Source organism: Cavia porcellus, unplaced genomic scaffold (genome assembly GCF_034190915.1).
Source record: "Cavia porcellus strain 051 isolate PalLab524CR breed Dunkin Hartley unplaced genomic scaffold, mCavPor4.1 scaffold_20, whole genome shotgun sequence".
Lineage (NCBI taxonomy): Eukaryota > Metazoa > Chordata > Mammalia > Rodentia > Caviidae > Cavia > Cavia porcellus.
Window position 1 is genome coordinate 33,131,796 of NW_026947503.1, and position 19,581 is coordinate 33,151,376.

Here is a 19,581-nt window from a genome sequence, read left to right on the forward strand (position 1 = left end):
TGATCATTCTTTATCTGAATTAGTCAGGTCAGTCAGCATTGCTCTTAGTTAGACCTTCCCACTTTTGAGGATGGTGGTGGCTGAGTGTATTAACCTCTGTGTGTTTGTGTGGGAATATGTGGACTGAATGTGAACAGATGACATAAGCAATAGGTCATTCCATTTGTGCTCCACAGCAAAATCCCTCCAAAAGCTCAGAGTCACAGAGCCTAAATGAGCTTCAAACTGTAGTTTTGCAGAAACTATTGATGCTTCTTCTTAGTCTGGAGAGTCCCAACATTGACAAGAGGCAAGGGGCCAGGTGGGCAACTGTGTGGTCTCTCCTTTAGGAGGGACCCGCCCTTTGTCATAACACCACTGAAGGGCACAGTACACGTAGCATAGGTAGTCAGTATGGGTGCAAGCTAGAGCAAGCCCACTGTCTTAGACTACATAATGGAGAACTTCATGAAAGACTTCCTAGATGATTACAGAGTAAAAATGAAACCCCAGCAGCTACATACTTTTTCTGAGGTTAATTGGATGTGCCTATGTACTGCATGACCTCCAGAAAGAATCCTGCATGCAGAAATCATCTGACAAGTCTGGGGCAAGGTCACAAGCCTCTCATGAAACAGGCACCACAGTCAATTCCTTTACATCGATTCATGGCTTGGACTGTATAAGAAGCCCCTGTCTTGGTACTTGTCAGGAAAAAAGGACTCCCCGAGTGGTCAAAGCTGAGCAGCCAGATCACAAACCCCATATAAAAAGTCCAAAGAGCTAAAAAAATTTACCCCATCCTGCCTGATGGTCCTAATGAAGATTTTCCTCCTCTGTATCTGTATGGCTGCCCTAATGGGACTACCAACATAATGGGACTACCAACACCACTGCCCCAGGAGGTAGCCTAGTCAGCAGTCAGCTGTTTCTCCAGACTCTCCTACCCTATCACCTCTACTACTGACAATGATATCTTCAGCATCACCCAGCTCTCTGGAAACACCTGATTCAAGCCCCATTTGCCACAGACTCTGCCCAAACCATCTCCAAATGCCCCTGCAGGGATAGCCTGGTGGACAGGGGATACCAAACCAATTCAACTACCAGCCTTTCAGGTCCACTGACCTCCTTAGTTGGAAACATCATATTTTCTCCTACTTGGAAAAGCCCCAGGCCAAGAGTGGTCTGTTGACCTCAGTCTTCCAAACACATCAGACCACCTAGGATGACTGACTCTCTTCAATACTGAAGAATGTCTCTGATATAGGAAGAGGCTCATGCCCCTGACACAGTTGTTGATTCAACCCACTGTTGCTAGATGAATGATTCACTTCCAGTGACCAGGTGAGACTGAAACTCTAATATGTATGAGGATGAAGACGCTCTTTAATAGTATCACTCAGATTTTCAATCTGGTCTCCAAGAGGGAGGAAAAAAGGCAACAAACATGTGAAAGATTGCTAATAAAGTAATCCAAGAAACTACTAAGAGCCCAGCAAAGTTTTATGAGTGACTGTGTGAGGCTACTCCCCATCTGATCCATTGACTCCAGAAAATAAACAGATAGCAAATTCAGTCTTCATAACTCAACCTAGTCCAGACATTCAGAGAAAGATCCAGAAAGTCAATGGGGTTGTCAGCATGACAGCAGCTCTCAGCTGCTCCAGAGAGCCCCAAAGTTTTGTATACACTGAGACAAGGAAGAGAAAAAAGAATATGGACCACATTGGACTGATCTTTTTGCTCAGTCATGGGAAAGCCATTCCCTAAAGGGCACCAGATACGTCAGTCACATCACGAGCAGGGCAACAACAGAACTTAAAGGGACCTCAATTCAAAACTGGCATTGGCCCCTATGTTTGGGTCCCAAACCAATGTGGCCAAGGCAAACAACTGGGACACTAGAAATATGTAGAGGGGCTGAAGTTGGAAATTAATCACAGATGTGGGAGCAAGGCAAGCCCAGTCAGAGAACAATAAGTACTCCAGGCAGACAAGTGTTCCAGTTCCAAGAACACCAAACTCTTAGGTTTCATTGGATGCAGATTATTGGCAATGGGCTGTCATGTGATACTAAATGGCTAACATTTAAATAAACATGCTACAGTGGTTGAGAGTTCTTTTCCTCCCATCTGGAGAGAAGGCTCCACCTGACCTCTAGTTTTGTCTCTATTCTTTATTTTCCCATTCCCTCACCATCCTTCCCCCCAAGGAACTTCAAGAGCTGTGTTAGTATGCAGCAGAAAGACAAACTGCTCTCTGTACTTGAAAGACCAATAGGATTCTGAGGAACTAAATTTGCCAGTACATGAACCTCTGCTTCCTCTTTTCAACAACAATGAGTAGGAAAGACTGGGCTGTCCATTGGGCTCCTGGGTGTCCGTGGTCATAATCAAAATCAGGGGAAAACCAATGACTTTCATTGTAGATAGTTGAGCTGAACATTCTGTTGTCATCCAACATATTACATCCCTGACTTCAAAGAAAATCCTGGTAGTTGGGGCCACAGGAGTATCTTCTGAAAAGAGATTTTTCCTCAGCCAGACTTGTGAAATTGGAGGCCATCACATCAAACACCAGTTCTTATATCTGCCTGAATAGTCCATACCCCTCCTAGGGCAAGATCATCTTGCTAAACTGAGAGCCACAATAACCTTCAGTTCAGACAAACAAGCTTGTCTTTCTTTCCAACCAGAGACTACAGGCCTGATATTGACTTTAACAGTTCCCTGAAAGGAATGGTGGTTATATCAAACCAAACATATGACAAACAAGGACTTTAAAAACTCTAATCCAAGGGTATGGGCAGAAGATTTGCCTCCAGGGCTTGCTATAAACCATAACCCCATTATTATTGGCCTCTACCCCACTGCCACTCCAGTTGCTATAAAACAATACCCATGTCTAAGGAAGCCCATCTTGGATTTCAGCCCCACACTGCTCACCTTAAACAATTTGGATTTCTAATAGACATTCAGTCTCCCTGAAACACCCCATTACTTACCATTAAAAAGCCCAATGGAGATTATTGTCCAGTGCAAGATCTCCACACTGTAACTAAAGTAAAAGTGACTTTATACTCAGTGACCCCAAATCCATATACTCTCCTAGGCCTGCATCCTCCTGAAACTGCCTGGTTTTCCCACCTAGATTTAAAAGATGATTTTTTCTGCCTGTGAGTGGTTCCTGACAGTAATCCCTTTTTACTTTTGAATGAGAAGACCCTGACATAGGACAAAAGGGGCAATTCACATGGAATTGCCTCCCTCAAGGTTTCAAGAACTCTCTCACAGTTTGAGGAAGTTTTGGGTGCCAAACTGGTCAAATTCCCCCAAAGAAGATTCAACTGCACACTCCTTCAGTATGTTGATGACTTATTGCCTGACAGTCCCACTAGACAAGACTATTGGGAGGAGGGAACCTGAGTCCTCCTCTATCACTTATATGACACTGGATATAAGGTCTCCTGGAAAAAGTCTCAAATCTGTAAACAAAATGTCAGATACTTAGGGTTTGACTCAGAAAAGGGACTCCAAATCTTAGGGAAAGAGTTTTGGTCCAGACAGGACACTGTAGCTGGTAAAGCCTCAGGCTGAACCAAGGAGCTCCATCTTCCCCACTCCTAGGAATTTACCTGTCACTGTATCTTCCCCACCCCTAGGATTTTACCTCTGGTGCTAAATGAGTGCCAATGGGATACCTGTGCATCACTAATGCCCCTTAGGTTCCACCCAAACCTAGGCTACTTATATGCCTCCACTCCACATGTTCCATGGAGAGATTGCTGATGGGGGGAGTGTTAATGCCGCGCCCTAGGGTGTGTGTGTGGGAGGGGGGTCTCTCCCTGCATTCTCAAAATAAAGGTCATTTATATTTCATACTTCTTATCTTTTCAGCTGCACTGCCATCCCCACAATTCTATCACTTAGGTCCAGAAAGAAAATAAGTCATCTGTTCTATTCCATAGCCTGATTGTTTATAAAAAGAAACTTAGAGAATTCCTTGGAGTGTTAAGGTTCTGCTGGATCTGGATACCCAGATTTGCTGAAAAGGCAAGGCCCCTCTTCGATACGTTAAGGATGCCTTTTATAAAAACAGAAATAATGAATTGGAATTTGGAAGAAACTGAAGCATTTAAACAAATCAAATAGTCTTTAGCCTCAGCTCCAACCCTGGGTATCCCTGATGTAACCTGTACCTTTAACCTATTCATTGATAAAAGATATATAGCCTCAGGGGTCTTAACCCAAATGGTGGGGCCCTAGGAGAGGCCAGTCACTCACCTGTCTAAAAATACTGGACTCAATGTCACAAGGATGGCATCCCAGATTGTGGGCACTCAGTACTGTGATCCTCCTGATGAAGGAGGCAGAAAAACTGACTTTATGACAAAATTTAACTATCCAAATGCTACATGCTGTTCTTGAGCTTCTCAGCAGTCAAGGGCACCATTGGCTCAAACAGTGACATCACTCAGTACCTTGTCGGAAATCCTCAACTTAATTTTCATCCAGTGAAAGTTCTGGACCCAGTCACTTATCCACCCACAGAGCTTGAACAACCAGACCACGAATGCGTAACATTGACCAATGAACTCTTTGCTAGCCAGCCCAAACTCTAAATGGAGCCTTTAACAGATGCTAAGTATACTCACACCCTGATTTTGGATGGAAGTAGCTCTGTTAAAAATGGACAGCAGGCTGGGGATTTAGCTCAGCAGCACAGTACCTCAGAAGTACTTGCATAGCAAGTGCAAAGTTATTAGTTCAATCCCTGATATGGGGGGGAAAAACCCATAGGGCAAGCTTTGGTGTTGTTATCACTGCAAAGTTGCTCCTAGCAGAACAGAGCTACTTCCCTAAAATAGATCAGCTCAATGAGCCAAGCTCCAGGCACTCATACAAGCCCTCAACTGAGCCAAGGATAAAAAAGTAAATATATACACCAATTCCTGATATGCCTTCACTACAGTTCTTGTCCATGGGATGTTATACAAGGAATATGACCTTTTGACAGCCGAAAGAAAGCAAATTAAAAACAAGGATGAAATTACACAACTTTCACTTGCTGTATGGAAACCCAAAATGGTGGCCATCATACATTCAATGGACATCAAAAAGTAAAAGTCACCATTACCCTTGGAAGCAAAAAAGCAGACAAGCCCACTAAAATGGCCCCTGAAGGCTCAACATGGGGAGACCTTGGCTTAGTTCAAAACTTAGAAATCCCACATGAAGTATGTCCAAAACTGTTCTCAGTTTGCACTGAGGTCTCCTCTATTTAAATGAAGAAAAATAAAATGGGCACAACAGGAATGGGCAAGTGTAAACCCAAGTAGCACTTGGGCACTACAGGACAATTGAAAGATCATTCCAAAGGAGTTAGCCTATACTTGGGTAAAACGTCATCGCGACATCACCCACAGTGGAAAGACTGCTAGGGCTCAGCTTCTGGGTCACTATAATTATATCCCAAAATTCACTTCAATTTATGCAACCATTAGCCAAAGCTGTCCAATTTGTGCAAAGACTGAGACTTCGACAGGCCTGTGACCTGGAATCAAACACACAGGAGTCTCTTTCTGAGGATCTCCAAATAGACTTTACTGACATTAAGCAATGCTGGAGCTGTAAATATTTACTGGTCCTTGTGGATAGTTACTTATTCTGGGTGGCAGGAGGTATTCCTCACTAAGACTAAAAAGGCCTCTGAAGCATGCAGGATATTAGTGAGAGAAATTATTCCTAGATATGGACTGCCTCTGACCTTAGGCAATGACAATGGGCTGTCATTTGCATCAGAAATGACTCAGAAACTAGTTGAGGAGCCAAAAATTAAGTGGAATCTCCACAGTACCTATAGGGTCCTGAGTTTCAGCAAAGTTGAATCAGTGAATAGAGCCCTAAAGTCAATACTGACTAAATATTATCGAGACTCAGGCACTAGGGATAGATTTGCTGCCCATGGTCTTCCTCAAAGTCAAAACGTCACCAGGATCCACTGGATCCACTCCCTTTGAAGTCTTAGTTGGAAGACTCTCATCTTTAATTAAAAGCTCTCAGCAGGATCTACACTAACATTAGGAAATGTTTCTTTACAGTAACAACTTATTCAGGTAGAAAAACTTTCTCTCAGATACATAAAAACATAGCAGAAGGATCACCCATACATACAAATACATGTGCACACACACACACACACATACACACGGCCCAGGTGACATGGTCTGGGTTAAGGTTTAGAAAAACAATGCCCCATCCCCTGTTTGGAAAGGCCTCTATTTAATTATTTTGACTACTCTGGCTGTAATAAAAGTGGCAGAGCTCCAGCCCTAGATTTCATCACTCCAGGATCAAATGGACTCATGTAGACAATTGTCGGAAAGCCTACTGTGACAAGTCAAGAATTGAAAACCAGTTTAAAGAGACAAGGCACTCAAAGCTTCGCTCTCACCACTCCAGAAGCTAGCAAGTCCACCTCATACAGCTAAAGATTCAATGGACAAGATTCTTTCCCAATTCATGGATTTTCTTTTCTTTCCATTGGAGGTTTCTTTTGACGTGCAAAAGCTTTTTAATAAGACAACATCCCAATTGTTGGTTCTGTGAAGTATTTCCCATGCAGTTTGGTTTTTGTTCATGAACTCCCTGCCTAGCCCAATTCTTCAAGATTCCTACCAACTTTGTCTCTTTGATCACTTTGACTTTAGTTAGATGCATGGTGGTAGACACGGGTCTAGTTTTAGCTTTCAGCATATGGAAAGCCAGTTTTTTTAGCACCATTTATTAAAGACGCTGTCTTTCTTCCAGTGAACATGTTTGACTCCTTCATCAAAGATAAGGTAACTGAGTGTGTTTGTAGTTGTTGTTGTATCTTCTAATCAATTACATTGGTCTTCAGATTTGTTTTGTTTTGTTTTTGCCAGTACCATGCTAATTTTATCACAGTGGCTTTCTAGTATCATTTTAAGGAAGAGATTGTGATGTCTCCCCCTTTGTTGCCCAGCATTGCTTTTGCTATTCTAGGTCTCTTCTGGCTCCAGATGAATTTTAGGCATGATTTCTCTAGGTCTGTGAGGTATGCTAATGGAATTTTGATTAGAATTGCACTAAATCTATATAACAATTTTTAGAGTGTGGCCATTTTCATAACGTTTGTTCTTCCTATCCATGAACAAGGGATGTCTTTCCATTTTCTGAAATGCTCTCTGATTTCTTTTTGCAGAGTATTGTCATTTTCAATGTATAGATCTTTTACTTCCTTTGTTAGATTGATTCCTATTTCATTTTGGGGGGTGCTATTATGAAGGGTGTTGGTTTTCATTATTTCTCTCTCAGTGAGTTTGTTGTTCATGTACAGGAATGCTACTGACTTTTGAGTGTTGACTTTGTATCCTTTCAGTTTGGTACTGAATTTCTACAATATAAACATCTATTTTTTTGACGGAGTTTTGCTTCATAGTTCAGGCTGGCCTTGAACTCACTGTGTAATATAAACTGGCCTAACTTGTGGAAATCCTCTTGCCTCAGCTTCTTGAGTGTTGTGATTACCGGTGTGCACCACCATTCCAGCCTAAATATCTATCTTTACAGCTATGCACACATGTATGTAGTAGAAATACTATTTTCAGTAATCATTGCATTTACTTGGCAAGTTATACAAGTACATGTAATGGACATATACACCAGTTTTGGTTAGAGTGACTGTGTATGGAAGATGCAGGATGTGGAGTTAGCTCTGTATTGAGTCCTCCTCTACACAGAATTCTGTTGGCACCCATGCAGCTCATGCTCTAGAATTATGCAATTGAGACTTGAAAAGCCTCTAAAATCTGTAAAATAATGTTAAAAGTTCACCATCTTGTGGGGCCACATTACTAGTTGTAAATGGCAGCATTTGATCTCTGGGCTGCATGTTGGTCTCACATGCTATAAAACAAAGAGTCTTATTAGTCTTAGGAATTGAAATTTAGGAGCTGCAGATAGATCTGAATGAGTTTTCCAAAGAAGGTAGAGAACATGGGCGTGCATATAGGTAAGCAGGGTTGACTTAGTGAAAAGCAGAAAAAATGATTTGATAGGAATCACTTTTAAGATAGAATAGAGACAGCATGACCAGTATAAGACAAAAAATACATATACTTATCCAGGTATGGTGAGACTGCCTCTAACCTCAGCCACTCAGGAGGCTGAGATAGGATGATTATAATTGTGAGGCCAGACTGGACAACATAGTGTTTCAGAAACCCAGTATTGAACTGAAAGGAAGATACTCTACACAAAGAAGTTAGAGGACAAACTGTTTATTTCACTGGCAGGCTGGTGAGAAGTCCAGTTCAAATCACCAGCCCTGAGTCAGATTTGGGTTTAGGTTATATAGGATTTGCAAGTAGGAAATACTTAATCTGATAGTAGGTGATTCTATAATTGGTTACATGAATCAAGTCATGTGTTGCCAGGCAGATTTGTTTTAAGCAGCTTTACTTAAAAGGAATTGTTTTTCATAAGGCAGGAAAATGCTGGGAGAGGGTATTGAGCAGAGCGGGTAGAGTTAAATGTGTTCTTGACTGGGTCAGTCCATTCTAGGTAGAAAGTCCTTGAAACTGTTAAAAAAAAAAACAGGATATGTTTTTAGGTGGGGAAAAACATACATTGCCATTGGACAGGGTCAAGTTGACCTGGCATCTGTGAAAAGCAGGTAGACACAGACAGTCAAGGCTGATTGAGTTTAGCAGTCTAACTAGGTGACAGGCAGGATGAACATACCCTCTCTCAATATAGCAAAAGGCTATTAACTGATTTTTAAATTTCTGAAAATTTTCTATTAAATTTGTTTGTATTACAATATACTCCTATCTCAAAGTCTCAATAGTCTCACAGGAAACTATGTCAAATAAAGAAAGAGAATGTATATACTGAAAATGTATATGAGAGTGAAATAAAATTTAATTATGCCTCTTGAGCCTCTGGGCACTCCATAATTGTCTAGTTCTGGTTGCTGCAGATCCTGCAGTGAAAGGATAGTAATGAAACAACTTTTCTTCTTCAGGGCTTGTTAGATATTTTAAATGGTAACTTCTTTTTTCCTATCTGTTGGGTAAGATGTTTTTCAGAGGAAGGCATGGTATGTACTCAAGAGAAAAGATTCAATACAGGATGCATAATTTATAGGATTATTTTATAATACTTAAAGAGTGCAAGACATCTGTTCATACAATAGAGACCCAAAGAATCCAGCTGAGGGCCTCGATCTCATAGCAATGTCCTGGAGCCCATGGCAATGCCCTCCATGAGTTCAGTTGGAATATCTCATGTATATCTGTTTCAAGGATAGTCATTCGAAAGGCCCAAAGGTCATTGGTGGATGCTAGAAAGTCTGTGCCAGCAGACTGAAGAATCTGCACTGAATCAAGGAAGAGATGCTCAAAGTAAAGATGCAAGATCCTGAGAAAAGAACCACGCCATCCTCCGCAACAGTGAGGTCCTCAGCTCCACTCATGATGAGAACAGCTGAGCTCATATCAGGAAGGTCATTGTGATAAGCTTCTCTAGGAGCCTCAAAGATAGCCTCAACTATCTTTGCCTCCAATTCTCTTTTTATGCTACTGCAACAATCCTCAGGTGGATCTTCCACACCCAGCACCACACTGACTCAGTTCACCTGGGTGTTACTGGTTGACCATTGTTTAAGCCACCATACATACTGACAAATACTTTAATGTCTAAGGCTGTTCTCTGAGCTAGACAGAACTAAAAATTTCAAGCTGATGGAAGCTTAGACTAAAGACAAGGAGTTCTGTGGACCAAAATTGAGATGGGGTGCTGCTGTAGTAAAGGGTTGAAAGAAGAATAATTGCATGTAGGACACATAATTTATAGTATTATTTGCAATAGGCATCCAAGGAGTCAAATAGAAAGAAAGTACAGAAAATCTGTCCACAACATTAAAGACCTAGAAAATCCAGCCAAGAACCTGGATTCCATGGTGATAACTTGCATAAATTCAACTAAAAACCTAGAATCCACAACAATGATCCATGCAAGTTTATCCCACTGATCTGTGCTGGGAAGGCCCAAAGGTCAGTGGTAGAAGCTAAAAACTCTATTCAGTGGAATGAAGGATCTATGCCAGGGGGATGAAGGATCTATGACAGTAGACTGAGTGTTGTGTACTGAAAACAAGAAGTGACACTCAAAATAAGGACCATGGCTCCCCTGTAAAGTGCCACAGCCATCCTCAGTGATGATGAGTCCTGTGTGCCTCTGACCATAAGAGCCGAGTTCAGGAAGCTAGTGTGACAAGTTTCTCCTGGGGATTGAACAGCACACATCTTCCCTTCTGGAACCAGGAAGTGATGCTCAAGTGATGCTCAAAGTAAGGACTACAGTTTCCCCAAAGTGAATTGCAGCCATTCTCAGCAATAAGGTTCCAAGCTCCTCCGATGATAATAGCCAAGTTCCTATCAGGGGAGCCAGCATGACAAGTTCTTCCTGAAAAACCAACAGCTCTAAACAGCAACACTTAGGAGAACCCACAATGCCACTGTTCCCTAACACTTAGAAGAACCTACAATGCCACTGTTTCCTTCTAGGTCTCCTTTTTTATGCTGGCTACAATCCTCAGGTGGGCCATCCATGCTCAGCTGATTCAGTGCAGCTGCTGTTTACATTGAGCACTAGTTACCAGTCCACTTCAAGTGTGGACCATAAAATTACAGCATAGAACTATAATAGGAAAAACCAGGAAAGATACATGGTAATTGTGTTGGATTTAGACCCAGGATATTATTAAATCCATCGACTCTCCAAAGCCTTTAAAAATCCTTTTCCCTGACTGGTGGCACAGAATCAAGCCTGCTGTCTGTCTAATGATGATCGAGTGCGCTGAAAGAAAGATTTTATTTTTGCTATGCTGTTGTTGGCTTCCATTCTCATCTGGCAGTGAACCCATGTTACAGGTCAGAAGTGGGGACACATGTTCATATTTCTAGGCAGCTATTTGAGACCTGCATAGATCTCGCTCCCTTACTGGCTTACACACTCCATTTTAGTAAAAAAAATTGATTTCTTCAGTGTTGCTTTTTTTAGCAATCCAGGTCCATTTCGCTCACTGCACATAATGCCAATGTCTAAAATAAAGAGTTTTGCAAAAGACAGAGTTTATTCACAAGGCAACCAATCATTCAGAGATCCTAACCTAAGGTATGCTTCCTGGGGAAATCAGTTCAGTGTTATTTGTGAAATAAAGAAACAGGATAGTCTGGGACATGAAAAGGTGATTGCAAGTAAGGAAAAGTTACCATTCTGCGTGTGCATATTTAAACAAGGCTCTTCATAAAGCATGTGTTCAGAAACACTAAGATAGGGTGCTTTGAAGTAGGTGACTTTGGCTCTCTAACGTTCATAGGTTTCCTATTGGAAATTGCGCAGAACCAAGTATGATTTCAATGAGTTTAAGATACACAAAAGTGACCCCCTAAAGTTCCTAAAAAACAGGTTAGTTCATCATTACTACTATGACCCTAAGGCAGAGGGGTTCTTATAGTAAAGATAATAGGACTATATTGCATAATTACACAGTCTCTAAAACTGGTGACAAAGACAAGTAATTACAAGTAAGTGACACTAAGAGTGTTTTTGTTTTGTTTTGTTGTTTTTTCTTTCAGATTTTCCCTTGGTTTCACCTTTATGGTTTTTTTCCCCCATAACCTCTAAGAAGATAACCAGCAATAGTTGTAAGATCTGTATTTGTAACATTTACAACAACTTTTAGAATGACATGTGGAAATGTTTTGTCAGCCTAAAACAGAATCTTATGTAAGAATGTGTAATAAAAGGAGTTTAAGCCAAGAATGAGAATGGCCATCCAGGAAACACTTAATCTAATCACCCAGAATAAGTGCTCTGATAATGCCATGAAGCCTTTGGGGTGTATGTGGTGGGACAGTGTGCAGCAAACTGTTCAGTTATATTAGTAGGCAAAGATAGAATAGGTCATTGATTGGTCTTTTTGCATTTCTGTGACACATTCAGGAAAGTGGTGATAATGTCATATTCCAAATTATTTATTACTCTAATGGTGTCAAGAACTAAGATGAAACTTAGTTAAAAGTTAAAATTAACTACATTGTGAGATGGGACTCTGGAAGGATTTGACTGCTGTTCAATTGTCCTCCAGACCTGACAGGAATTTGCAGACCCTCTTTTTTTTTTTAAATTTATTTTAAAGAGATAAGTAAATAAAAATAAAAACAATAACACAGCATTCCAAAACAGGATAAGAAATTAACAATGATTCATATATTGTCCTCAAAGTAGTTGCTCAGATTATAAGATATAGGCATGCAAAATTAACCAATCAATATAAGCACCAATTGATCCCTCAAAGAAATTAGTGGTATGTTAATTATCTTGTATATATATATGTGTGTGTGCATATATATTATTTTCCCTTCCTTCATTTCTCCTTTCTCTCATCCCAGTTCTTCCCTTGTGAGCAATTTCTTTCCCTTTCTCAATATCTATTGCAAATTTTATATCTTACTCTTTTAGTGTCTTACACTAGGGAAGCAAGATGGTGCTTATACACGTGTATTTAATTTATTTCACTTATGAGTATGATCTCTGGCTGCATCCATTTAGCTTTAAAAGCCTTGAGTTTGTACTTCTTCAAAGCTGAAGAGTACCCCATTATATAACTATATCACATATTTGTTTATCCATTCTTTGGCTGATGATCTTGTTTCAAGATCTAGCTATTACAAATTGTGCTGCTATAAACTTGAGTGCACATATGCTGCTGTGGTATGTTTTAAATTCTTCTGGAAGAAGGTGAATAGCTGGATCAAATGGGACCTCTAATGCTAGTTTTGTGAGGAATCTCCACGCTGATTTCCAAAGTGGTTGTACCAATCTACACTCCCACAAACAGTGGAGAAGAGTTTCTTTTCCCTCACAGCCCCACTGGAATTTGTTATTGGCTGATTTCTTGATGATAGCCATTCTTTCTGGAGTGAGGTGGAATCTCAGTGTTGCTTTAATTTGCATTTCTTGGATGACCAATGATGTTGAATATTTTTTCATGTATTTATTTGCTATTTGTATCTTCCTCTGTGAAGTGTGCATTCATTTCAGGTGCCCATTTCTGGACTGGGTCTTAGAATTTGCAAAGTCTGATTTTTTTTTCAATTCTTTGTATATTATAGATAGAAGTCCTTAGGCAGCCCCCTCTCTTTTGCATGTCTTCAGTCCTACATATTGAACAACAATAATAAAATGTGCCATACTTAGGCTATTGTTCAGCTTACAGAACTAAAATGAAATTTTCAAATATTTTCAGGATCATCTTTAAATTAAATAAAAGTGGAACTGCTCGAGATCTGGCTGAGCAGAACCTCAAGGAGTGAGAACTAGGGTAATAGCAGAGGCTGGTTATGTTGGAAATCACAAGGGAAACTGATTTCCTTTGCCAGGGTAAGGCACACAACCTGCCAGTGTCTCAATGATACACGTGAAGGGGAAAATACTTGAATGAAGAAATGAATGACACTTGATCTAAGAAGAATTTGGGGAGCAGTTGCTTGTTGCAGCCAGCAGAAGGCGTCTGCTCCCAAAATGCTACATCGTAAAATACACGATTAGAACGACGCCATGTTTCCCATGGAAACATAGGAAGTTAGCCCCCTGACGGAATCAGATTCCAAAAATGACGACATTTGTGTGGAAGTCACGAAGTAGGTGCGGCCATATTGCCTGTAAGCAGGAATCCTAAGTAGCCACTGTACGGACTCGATTTACAAGATGGCAGAGCCCTCAGCAAACGCAACATTACAGGTGCGACCATGTTTCCCACGAACCTATAAAATCGGCAAGCCTACGTACTGGTTAGTCAAGATGGTGGCTCCTGAGGGACATTCAGAAACACTAGGAGGGCGCGCTAGTATTTGACACAGAGCCGTCGCATTGGGCATGCGCAGTAGAACTACGGTGTCCGGGAGGTGCAGCCAGTAGCGGAAGTAGTTGTAGGCGCTTTTGCAACCGCCGCGGACGACCCCGAGGTGTTTGTGTAGGTTCGCGGGACTCCACTTGCAGTGTGTGAGTGAGTCGGGAGCGGAGATATGGTGAGTACAGGATCCAGGCAGAGGTTTGGCAATAGAGGTCGATGGGGTTAAAACTGGTGTCTGGGCAGACGCGCGGGGGTCTTTGGGGAGCAGAAACTAGTGTTTGTGGGCCGTATGATGAGAGTCTGTGAAACAGTGATGGACTGTGGGGTGAACCTTCTTGTGGCTCTGTGCTGAGCCATTACAGGGTCCGTAGTGGAAGTTTAGCGGATACCTCAGACCGTAGTTCTGTGGGCAGCTGTGGCGCGGGTTCTTTGCACAGAGGGTTAAGGGGTTTGTGGTGAGCCGTATGGACAGTCTGTGTCAGGGATGCTACTATGTGGACCCTTAACCTGGTGAAATCTGTGGGACCATGAAGGAAAGTGTGCAGAGTAATTTAGGTGTTAACTGTGTAGTATCCCTGGTGGGATTCGGTTAAAACTCCGGCTGGGGCATTAGGATGTGATGAACATATGGGAGGATAGGATGTTCGGCACAGGTCTATGACAGAGTTTTAGAGAGCTTCAAGGAGCATAATGAGGAATCTGGCTTAGTGATGGGGATCTATGGGAACCACAACAGAGAGACTTACAGGAAGCTATGATGGACAGTTCATAGGCAGAATAGGGATCTGTGGCAAGCCATGGTGGAGCTGTAGTGGAGAGATGACCTACTATAACTTGGGTTGTCTAAGGAGCCATAATGGGGGTGTCTCACAGGAAGGGGACGGTTCAGACCCAGAACCTCCAGACGCTGGGGAGGACAGCAAGTCAGAGAATGGGGAGAATGCACCCATCTATTGCATCTGCCGAAAACCGGACATCAACTGTTTCATGATGTAAGTTAGGGAAAGGCTGGTGGGGCTGACATCTGGCAAGGTTGGGGAGACCAATTGGGCATATGCTTCACATCTCTACCATCCACCCCATCCTCTGCAGTGGGTGTGACAGCTGTAATGAGTGGTTCCATGGGGACTGCATCCGGATCACTGAGAAGATGGCAAAGGCCATCCGAGAGTGGTACTGTCGGGAGTGCCGAGGTGAGGTCATATGCTGGGATGATTATGGAGAGCAGGCTGGGCTACCAGGGAGGAGGAAGAGCTATGGTAGAAGGTATCATGCATAGTAGGTGGTGTATGTCTGTGGGCTGAGTGTTGGTTTTTGGTAAGCTGGAATGTGGGCTGCATTGTAAACACTGACATGCTTACTGACATATAAGTAATTCAGGTAGGTCAGACAGTAAGAGAGAAAAGGAAGAAAGGGATTCTGTGCTGGGTGTGGTGGCACATGTCTGTAATCCCAGCATTTGGGAGGCAGAGGCAGGAGGATCATTTTGAGTTCAAGACCATCGTGGGATACAAAGGGAGCTTAAGGCCAGTCTGTACTGCATAGTCTCAGAGAGAGAGAGAGAGAGGGGAGGATTCTGGGACAGTTGAAGCCAATGTGTCATCTGTCCCTTTTCACTAGATGTGATGGCCCACACTTGTAATCCCAGCACTCAGGAGGCTGAGGCAGGAGGATCATTGAGAGTTCAAGGCCAGACTGGACTACATAGTACAAAGCCAGCCTGAACTACATATAATGAAACTTTCAAAAAAAAAAGGCCACCATTCCAGACCAACTATCCCTTTACCCCACAGAGAAGGACCCTAAGCTGGAGATTCGCTATCGGCACAAAAAGTCACGGGAGCGGGATGGCAATGAACGGGACAGCAGTGAGCCCCGGGATGAGGGTGGAGGGCGCAAGAGGCCTGTCCCAGATCCAGACCTGCAGCGCCGGGCAGGATCAGGGACAGGGGTTGGGGCCATGCTTGCTCGGGGCTCTGCTTCACCCCACAAATCCTCTCCACAGCCCTTAGTGGCCACACCTAGTCAGGTGAGTGGCAGTGGTTGGGGTGAGTATAGTGGTCCCATCTTAGGCCATGCCTAAATTCCTGATTTGTATACTGGGTGACATCTCTTAGCATCACCAGCAGCAACAGCAGATCAAAAGGTCAGCCCGAATGTGTGGTGAGTGTGAGGCCTGCCGGCGTACAGAGGACTGTGGCCACTGTGACTTCTGCCGTGACATGAAGAAGTTTGGAGGCCCAAACAAGATCCGGCAGAAGTGCCGGCTGCGCCAGTGCCAGCTGCGAGCCCGGGTGAGCATGGACAGAACTGGTCAGGGTCAGGTGGGAATACATGGATGGGAGGTCCTGGTAGGGCCATTAAGGAATGGTGGGACCAGGTGGGACGAAGCCTGGTTTTATCTAAGCAGGAGGAAAGGGCCTAGCATGTATAGATGAATGTTGCATTACTAAATATGCTGGGCTGGCAGAAGAACCCCTGAACCCTAGATGAGCAGGGTAGGCACAGGTGTGTGTAGGTTGTTGGGCATGTCAGGACACAGTAGGCAAAAATGAACACGTCCTGATGGTGAGGGCTATGGGGACAGGCGTGTCAAGGGAAAATGAAAAGGGTGGGGCTAGGGCAGGGGTACCCTCCATCTATCTGGGGCTGACCTAGGCCTTCCTCCTGCCGGCACAGGAATCGTACAAGTACTTCCCTTCCTCGGTGAGTCCAGCCCCCCAGGGCGGGGCAGGGCATGCGGGCAGGGCGGTCAGGGCCAGTCCTGAGATTCTGCCCTGCAGCTCTCGCCGGTGACACCTTCAGAGTCCTTGCCAAGGCCCCGCCGGCCACCGCCCACTCAACAGCAGCCACAGCCATCACAGAAGCTGGGCCGCATCCGTGAAGATGAGGGGGCAGTGGCATCATCCACCGTCAAGGAACCACCTGAGGCTACAGCCACACCTGAGCCACTCTCAGATGAGGACCTAACACTCGATCCTGACCTGTACCAAGATTTCTGTGCAGGGGCCTTTGATGACCATGGCCTGGTAAGCACAGTAACCTCCCTTAGTAGAAAGGTGAAGATTGTAGAAGCAGAGATTCTTAAGGAGAGAGAGAGAAATGCAGAGAGTATGCAGGGTTGCTTTGGGAAGTGAGTAAGTGGCGGGATTGTCCAAAATGGGGCAGGTGAGTCACTGCACACCCTGCTTACAGCCCTGGATGAGTGACACAGAAGAGTCTCCATTCCTGGACCCTGCACTTAGGAAGAGAGCAGTGAAAGTGAAACATGTAAAGCGTCGGGAGAAGAAGTCTGAGAAGAAGGTGATGGAGAGGGTAAAAGGGATATGGGAAGGCATGAGCAGGGTGGAGTGGGAGATGTAGAGGTCCAGGGTTGGATGGGGTAAGAGCCAGAAAACGTTGGAATGGAGAGGGTCTGAGGATGATTCTTGATTTCCACTGTGACCTCACTTGTCTTTTCCCACAGAAGGAGGAAAGATATAAGCGGCATCGGCAGAAACAGAAACACAAGGATAAATGGAAACACCCAGAGAGGGCTGATGCCAAGGACCCTGCGTCACTACCACAGTGCCTGGGACCTGGCTGTGTGCGTGCTGCTCAGCCAGGCTCCAAGTATTGCTCAGATGACTGTGGCATGAAGCTGGCAGCCAAGTGAGTCTTTCTTGGAGCTGGAGGGGAGTCAGGAAGTACAGAGTAGGGCAGAGCCCCTGTGTATATCTACCAGTCAGTCACCTATCCAGCATTTGGATGGTCACCCTGTCTACGTATCTGTCCATCTATCCATCCACCTACCATTTGACTGTTCAGCTATTATCCTTTCACCAACTCATAATCCATCTTGTTAATTGCTACCTTTCTTTCTTGCCTCTTTGCAGCCGCATCTATGAAATCCTGCCCCAGCGCATCCAGCAGTGGCAACAGAGCCCTTGCATTGCTGAAGAGCACGGCAAAAAGCTACTAGAACGCATTCGCCGTGAGCAGCAGAGTGCCCGTACCCGCCTTCAGGAAATGGAACGCAGATTCCATGAGCTCGAGGCCATCATTCTGCGTGCCAAGCAGCAGGCTGTTCGAGAGGATGAGGAGGTTAGGAAACACGGTCCTAGCAGGGCAGGGTCAATCACCTGGTCACACCTGGCCTTATCATTCCTTCTACCCCATGCAGAGCAATGAGAATGACAGTGATGATACAGACTTACAGATCTTCTGTGTCTCTTGCGGGCACCCTATCAACCCACGTGTTGCCTTGCGCCACATGGAGCGCTGCTATGCCAAGGTCAGGGTGTTAGCCTAGGGGGTGAATGGTGTGGGGATATTAGTGGACCAATAAGGGACAGATGTTTTGTTTTGGTTGTGTCTTGGGAGGGCATGCAGCATGCATTCACAATCACCTTCATTTTTGTTCAACCCTCCAGTATGAGAGCCAGACGTCCTTTGGGTCCATGTACCCTACACGCATTGAAGGGTGAGTGAAGGTGATATAGGCAGTTAAAGGAAGGGAGTAAGGATGGGGATAGAAATGGAATATGTGTGGAGCTGAGACAGGAAATGGGCATGAGCAAGGAAGGGTGGGCCTCTTCTTACTCTCCATTACCATCTCTAAACTCCTAGGGCCACCCGACTCTTCTGTGATGTCTATAATCCTCAGAGCAAAACATACTGTAAGCGGCTCCAGGTGCTATGCCCCGAGCACTCACGGGACCCCAAAGTAAGGTTTTCCCTTAATTCACCCTATTCTGCCTCTCCCTATCTCATTTTCCTTCCCTTCCTTTCTCCTAATTGACAACTTTCATTCCTTTCCTGAATCACCTCTTATTCTTCCCCATTTCCCTGTCCCAGAATTCTGCTCCTTCTCTCTGTAAGCACTGCCCCATGCTTCCTTCACCCTTGCCACTGTTACTCATCCTGCTCTTGGGTTCTCTACAGGTGCCCGCTGACGAGGTATGTGGGTGCCCTCTGGTACGTGATGTCTTTGAGCTCACGGGTGACTTTTGCCGCCTACCCAAGCGCCAGTGCAATCGCCATTACTGTTGGGAAAAGCTTCGGCGTGCAGAAGTGGACTTGGAGCGTGTGCGGGTGGTAGGTGTTGACGCTGGCAAGGGTTGGGGGAGCCACCGGAGCTGTTTCTCATGGCTCCTTCCACTCTTTGGCAGTGGTACAAGCTGGACGAGCTATTTGAGCAGGAGCGCAATGTACGGACGGCCATGACAAACCGGGCAGGGCTACTGGCCCTAATGCTGCACCAAACGATCCAGCATGACCCACTCACTACCGACCTGCGCTCTAGTGCTGACCGCTGAGCCTCACCAGCCCAGAGCCCCTCACATCCTGCATTCCAGTCGGGAGAGTGGCCCTGAGGCCCCTTTTGTTCCTTCTCTCCCTGTACCTAGCTACCTTTTGACTGCCCACTTGCCCTTTCAAAAGGTTCTCAGAATTTTCCTCAGTGTCTCCTCTGTTTCTCTGTTCTCTGTGCCTGGGTGGGACAATGGAGTCTAATCACCCTTGGCTTTCCCCTACCCTGCATTTTGTTAATAAAATTTTGAAGAACAAAGGAAGATAACTCCTGATGGTCTTCATGCTTGCTGCAGTTGCAACTGTATTGTCAGCCCCAGCGTAAGATGGCAGTGGCACACCTGTGCACAGGAGGGCCGCAGTGCG

The 19,581-nt window shown here is 44.3% G+C and overlaps 1 protein-coding gene across 3 annotated transcripts; it reads left to right on the forward strand.

The window, feature by feature from the left end:
• Window positions 1-13,899: 13,899 nt before the first annotated feature.
• On the forward strand, window positions 13,900-19,483 carry Cxxc1 (CXXC finger protein 1). 3 transcript variants are annotated; one of them, XM_063231696.1, is made up of 15 exons: window positions 13,900-14,101; window positions 14,800-14,918; window positions 15,019-15,119; window positions 15,720-15,955; window positions 16,044-16,220; window positions 16,606-16,632; window positions 16,710-16,955; window positions 17,122-17,241; window positions 17,393-17,577; window positions 17,802-18,009; window positions 18,089-18,199; window positions 18,339-18,388; window positions 18,535-18,631; window positions 18,850-19,002; window positions 19,077-19,483. In XM_063231696.1, exons 1-15 carry the CDS (start codon window positions 14,099-14,101, stop codon window positions 19,221-19,223), a joined length of 1,980 nt encoding a protein of 659 aa, XP_063087766.1. In that variant the 5' UTR covers window positions 13,900-14,098; the 3' UTR covers window positions 19,224-19,483. The 3 variants fall into 3 exon arrangements, with proteins under 3 accessions (XP_063087766.1, XP_063087767.1, XP_063087769.1); XM_063231697.1 differs by having other exon boundaries at window positions 17,122-17,229; XM_063231699.1 differs by lacking the exon at window positions 16,606-16,632.
• Window positions 19,484-19,581: the final 98 nt, after the last annotated feature.